Source organism: Anarrhichthys ocellatus, unplaced genomic scaffold (assembly GCF_004355925.1).
Source record: "Anarrhichthys ocellatus isolate YVR2014 unplaced genomic scaffold, GSC_Weel_1.0 scaffold3, whole genome shotgun sequence".
Taxonomy (NCBI): Eukaryota; Metazoa; Chordata; class Actinopteri; order Perciformes; family Anarhichadidae; genus Anarrhichthys; species Anarrhichthys ocellatus.
The window spans coordinates 16,868,345-16,874,274 of NW_022280033.1; the positions used below are offsets into that span (position 1 = coordinate 16,868,345).

Sequence of the window (5,930 nt, forward strand, 5' to 3'; positions counted from 1 at the left end):
CCCAAAAAAATCACCGGCCTACTTAAAAAGGAGCACTTGTTAACCCGATCAAAGCGAAGACTCGGGAGAACGGAGAGCACCAGTCGAAATGTTAACCTGTTAGTGCAGGATGGACTACGTGTGCAGACGAAACACAGCCCGGCGCAGTGTGAAATTCCAACTGGCCTGAAACGTATAGCCTTTTGAGGAGATAATGATTGTGTGTGTCACTCGGGCCTCCCGAGGCTTTATTACACTTCTGCTGAGTGCCTCCATCTATTTTCTGTTGCCTCTGCCGGCTCACAGCACCGGGAGACGAGGTCAGGGGGCCACATGTCATGCTGTATGGAGTTTTCTGTTTGCTGAAGTGAAACTCTGGAAAATAGCAGGGATGAAGTACAGTCATCTGCTGTGGTGTTGGTCGAGTGTTTCCAGATGAAACATTAGGGTTGAAGCGATGTTACCGTGCTTCACTCACAGATGTGCCGATTAGAGCTGAAATGGTTAATCAAGTGAAAGAAAGTGAATCTTGACTTTTATGCAAAAATGTCAACCGACCGGGAAGCCGCCTTTTTAAATGGGAATATTTTCTGCTTATGTAGATGCATATTATTGTAAATTGAATACCATTGGGTCAGTCGGACAAGACGAGCAATTTTGATGATCCATTAATGATGTCATCATAAACGAGCCGTCAGGAATCCCGTACAGTTGTGATGTCACAACTAAACAATGTAAAGACAGTTTCACAGTTGTAAACCCTCTAAATGTGTCTTAGTTTATTTCGGGTAGCAGCGTATGTGAGTGGCATCGGCTGACAGGAAGTAAACATGGACTCAAAATGAAAATGAGCATGATATGTCTCCTTTAACTTTTGTTTTTGACAGGCTGTACTTTCCTTGATGAGCTAACTTAACATTTATGTGTAAATCTGAACTCCCCTTTAAGATCAGATACATAGCCGATACCACTAGTTGTATCAGCACTTGATACAATCTGTATACCTGCAAGCATTGGATAATAACCATTTGACAAGGGCTGGGTACCTCAGCGATGTAATTCCTGGCTGTTACTCACACTTAGCTGTTTAGTAATTACACCCATAACTGGAGAGGAGTTATCACCAGGATGCAAGGTCAGGGTGCCAAATGTCAAGTGTCCCATTCACTGAAGTGAAACTAGAGCAAATTGCTGAGCCGTGCAGCGAGCAGGGCACACGCTGTCACATGGCCAGCTGGTGACAGGTGTACTCGTTGTCTCTGTGCATATCTGGGTATTCTTTAGATGCCCCCCCAGGTGAAACACGGGGCATGTGCTGGCACTCGCCTGCTGCTGGCGGCCGCTTTACAGGACGAGGAATGTGCAGAATTCAACTTAACGCGTCAGTGTGAGTGCTCAAGACACAAAGTCACATGAGCTGCTCGGGAGATACCCCCCGACTTGGACTGATTTCTTCTTTTCTTTCCGCGGCAAGGACCCGTGTGGTCCTCTGTGATCGTAATCGCATCAGATCAGATCAAGGAGTTGGAGGTCAGGAGGCAGGCTGACAGGGCAGGAGCTTGGATGGGTTTGCGGGTGTTGCAACGCTTAACCCAATCATTGGACGGGACTTTGACTGCACATTAATGTTTAAACATGAAAATAATAAACTGCTGCGAAAAGGAGAAAAACAATAGACCAACTGCCTCTGCATCTGGCAGACCTGAACTTATCCTCACTGAGCAGACTTTACTCATTAACAACAGGTGTTCAGTCTGTTTCTTATCACGACCCTCCTAAACAATCTTGTTCCTGTGCCACGAGGCAAGATGAGCTGCAGTGAAGTCAAGATACTATACTTTTGGGGTTTTAAACCGTAAAGACTGTTAGAGACATCTGTGTACGTATATGATCTCTTTAGGTCACTTGACTACACTGAGCTTTCACCCCACCCCCACCCGTCACTGTGCTCGTCCACATGTGTCAGGGCAAAGTGGAGTGTGGGATGTGGGATGGGGGAACTAAAAGCTCAGCGTTTCAAGTGTTTACCGTTTGTACCAAGTGGGCAGATTTTTATCTACGTGGCGCTGTCGGGGCCCAGAGTGGAGGGAATAACGCTTTTGAATGCTCAGCCGAACGGACAACAATAGCTGTGGTGTGCAAACAATGTGGCCCCGGGCAGCCGGACACAGGACACAGCTGCCAAGGCTACAGCCTCCAGCTCCGTTTCAGATGCACTCTCAGGCTTTACCTTTTGGGCACACGTGACATTCTCACAAACTCACACAGGGCGGCAAAACAATGTTTCGACCTTAAGGTGTTTGATGGAGTATTTGACCGGTCCAGTTCTGGACGCAGTTAGACCAATGCACCTCAAAGAGGATCGGGGGAATTAGTTTGGAGAGGTTTTGTAAAAGGACCAGAGGAAATGCATCTCAAGTGCTTCCTGCTGCGGACTTGACATGTAGAGAAGGTTGTCTTTGTTGGATTTGGGGGTTTCTACTACCTTTTTATTGATGTAGGATATTTTCTTGATCAATCGTTTGGTCTACAAAATATCAGAAAATATAGAAAGCTGTCCATCTCAAGTTCCCAGAGCCCAAGATTTCATTTTAAAATAGCTTGTTTTGTTCAACCAACGGTCCAAAACTCCAAAAAAGATGGTTAACTTGCTATTACATCCAAATCTTTACATTTGAATAGCTAAAACCAGAGAACTTTAAACCATCGGTTATCAAAATGTTGATAATTTTTCTATCGATCGATTAATCTAATGATTGGCTAATCTTTACAGCTCTTGTGGGATCTTTTTCAGTTGTATGATTGATCAAAATGACTGAACCTCCACAGAGTATAGTGAGCAAAGTGAGGAGGATTTCAATTATGAGAAAGCCTGAGGAGTAACTGTTTCAGATTTAAAATGCCCCTCTGTTAAAAAAAATCTGTTGTAAATGATGTAGATCCTGACAGACGGGGCTCCTCTGGGCTTAATCTTGTCTGTGCTTTCATTTTAACTTCTCGACATGAAAAGGCTCAAGGTTAAGATTCATATCTCCCTCACAATATTCACCATCATCCCCAGGGCTGATGCCTATTTTCCCTTCTTTTGCCTGTAAAGTCTTGTCTCAGATCCTTTAATTTATATTAGTCTAGATTAGCTAAGCATGGGGAGCTGTTGGTACATGCAAGTTGATGCAAGGGATCTGCCCTTGAGCAAGGTGAGCAACCAGCCAGAATCTCAACAGCAAGGTGAAATGTGCCAGTTTCTTGGTCATGTCCTTCATACAGGGTTTTTCAAATTGTTCCCCACTATGTTGGTGATTCAGATTTATTTTGGGGAGGATTTGGGACACGTTTTATTGAGTCTCTCACTGTTTTTTGTTTTCTCATATTCAACATTGCATATTAACTCCACATGCAAAGATTCATTCATTGCATTCAAGCTGTGATACCAGAGAATGTGCTCATATTGATGACGCTTTTCCTTTTAACTGTTAGTAGTTAGAAGGGTACGTCCTTCCCTGTGTTATGATGTGCTGTGGCGACTCCAATCCTAACCCTCTTCCTGTTTTGCTGTGTTGCAGGACCGGAATCGGCCCTTTGATGCTTTTAGCTTGCACTCTTTGGAGAATTCCTTAATGGATATGATAAGGACTGACCATGACAAAGGTAAACCACACCCTGCCGGTGGCCCACCAATGACTATCGCTGATATTATATGGAGGAATCATTTTGCAGGTTAGGAATATTTATACGTCCATGCTTACAGTATTTTTTTTTTTTTTTGCTTCATGGGCATATGTCATCTCTGGGTACATTGGTTTTTCTTTCGCTCTATAAGCCAATCTCTTAACCAATCCAGTACGGATCATCATGTTCTGTTGAATAATTAACATTATGAGCCTTACCTGCAAAATTGTGCATAATTGTTTGTTTTTGTGTCTGTGTTTGTGTGTGTGTGTGTGTGTGTGGTGCAGACGTGCAGCAACGTGCACTCAGGTGGTCTTATTTGCTAATTGCATTTTCTTTTGCCTTTTTCTTCTTCTTTGCCCGTTAGCTCTCTGCCGATTGGAATCAGTGGATCGAGTAAAAATGCCACGTGACTTGTTTGTGGTTTGCATTTTTCACTGAATAACGTGATCACCAGAAAGCAGAATTCAGAAATTCTACTGGAATGTCTATTTCGTTGGTGCTTAGACATGACCATGACCGAGTCATAGCTTGAGGATCCAATCGCACAGACGCAGTGAAATGCAGATTCATACTAAAATGAGTTCACGTCGCATTGTTTTATCTCCAGGGAAGTGTAGAGAATTTATGAAATCATGAAAACGCTGTCCAGAAATCTCTCTTCACGCCCTTTTAAGGCCATCCAATGTATGTCAAGGCCTTCTAAGCTAATGTTTTTGTAGAACAGGTCACGTGTCTATTGTAAAAACTCTGGATCAAGTCTCCCAGATGGGGCCCTGTCCGGTCGGGCGTAGGGTTTTCATGCCCCCCCATCCTCCCACCTTAACAATGGAAAGCTTGGTGGGAGGGGTACATAATGAGCGGAGCATGTAGCTTTGTCACGCGTGGAATCTTGTTTGCCCGATCTCGTGCTGAGTGAGCATTGTTGTGGCGAAATGGTCATCCTGGCCCCAACCTAACTTCACTGGAAAGGTGTCATAATGTCCTGCGGGGCTTCCCTCCCCGCGATTGTTTATCCAAGCACAGCGGAGACAGAGACAGATATGGAGAACGACGGGGACGTGGGATCTCTCTGTGCTTGTTTACCCCTCTTGCCATCGCGTAGGCAGCGTGGGGCTGCAGCGAGCTACCGTGCCAACCACAGAGCAGTGAGGCCCTGCCAGGCGTACCTACTCACTGTCTGAGAGGCCTCTCCGGCCGGGCTGCTGTGTGATCTACTGCAAGAAGCATAGCTGCTGGTGCTTTTTTTTTTTTCAACTCGGGAGGTCTATTTAGATGATAACCTGTATGACAAACTCTGTACTTGGGGGAAGAGTTTTGCTACCCGACCCCTAAAGGCCTGGGTCCTTTTGTTGTGTAAAATTTCGCGTCAGGTCAGGTTGAGTTCGGTCATTTTCAGAAGTCATCTGTTAAGAAAGTCCTCTATTTCTTTCTCTGACTGTACCAATAGTCTACATCCATGTGTGTCATTTGTTGTGATGCCCAGTGCAAACAGGGAGCATAGCAAATGTGTTGACAAATTTAACGTCGGTTATTGACGAGTTGTGGCTAAAATGACAATGTTTGGTACATTGTAATATTTGGCAGTACCAGTCGGGTTTGGTCAGGTTGCAAAGGAAGGGGCGGGGTTCAGGTTAACCTGTTAAACCTATCGAATAGCCATTTTGTTTCATACGATTCAATCAGCCTGACATTGACTGATTTCTTGTTGTCAATCAATTTAAGGTATCGACCAAAATGAACCCAGTGCCAATACTCAAGGTACTTCAAGGTATCAAATGAAGTACTCGATTGGTATCGGTATCGCTTCAAGGGTACTGGTAATACCCAGCCTCAATTGTAAGTCTTATGGCTAAGATCAGTTTCCGGTGTGAGTAACACACCTGAACAACATGTCCGACAAGACAAGTGAGATGACATAATATGGATATTTTAAATCGTAAACATAACGGCTTTAAGCTCCCATTTCTTGTTGGGTGCAAACTTAAAAATTCCCAGATCTAGGACAGTGATTCCTAATTGGAACTGACTTAGACAAGACGATATCAAGAGAAAAGCATAGTAAGTGTGGTATCCCACGTTGAGGATGCTGCCCGCCAGCTGAGAGCCACCAGTCAAAACTAATTTACCCAGTAGGCCCCGTTTTGCATTCCCAACTGAATGGGTCCCACCCACATCCATCCCATCACAGACATTTCTCTCATACTCTTCATTGTGACTGGAATAGTTGTTTCTGTGTGTGTGTGTGTGTGTGTGTGTGTGTGTGTGTGTGTGTGTGTGTG

At 44.5% G+C, this 5,930-nt stretch overlaps 1 protein-coding gene across 9 annotated transcripts in view; it reads left to right on the plus strand.

Moving 5' to 3' along the window:
• Positions 1-5,930, plus strand: part of cpeb3 (cytoplasmic polyadenylation element binding protein 3) — a 36,518-nt gene that overhangs the window by 4,948 nt on the left and 25,640 nt on the right. For 7 of the 9 annotated variants that reach the window (XM_031838504.1, XM_031838516.1, XM_031838524.1 and 4 more), the window contains exon 3: positions 3,543-3,696. In XM_031838504.1, coding sequence (XP_031694364.1) covers positions 3,543-3,696 — 154 coding nt within the window. The remainder of the gene's footprint in view (positions 1-3,542; positions 3,697-5,930) is intronic. The other 2 variants (XM_031838548.1, XM_031838552.1) reach the window with 1 other exon arrangement.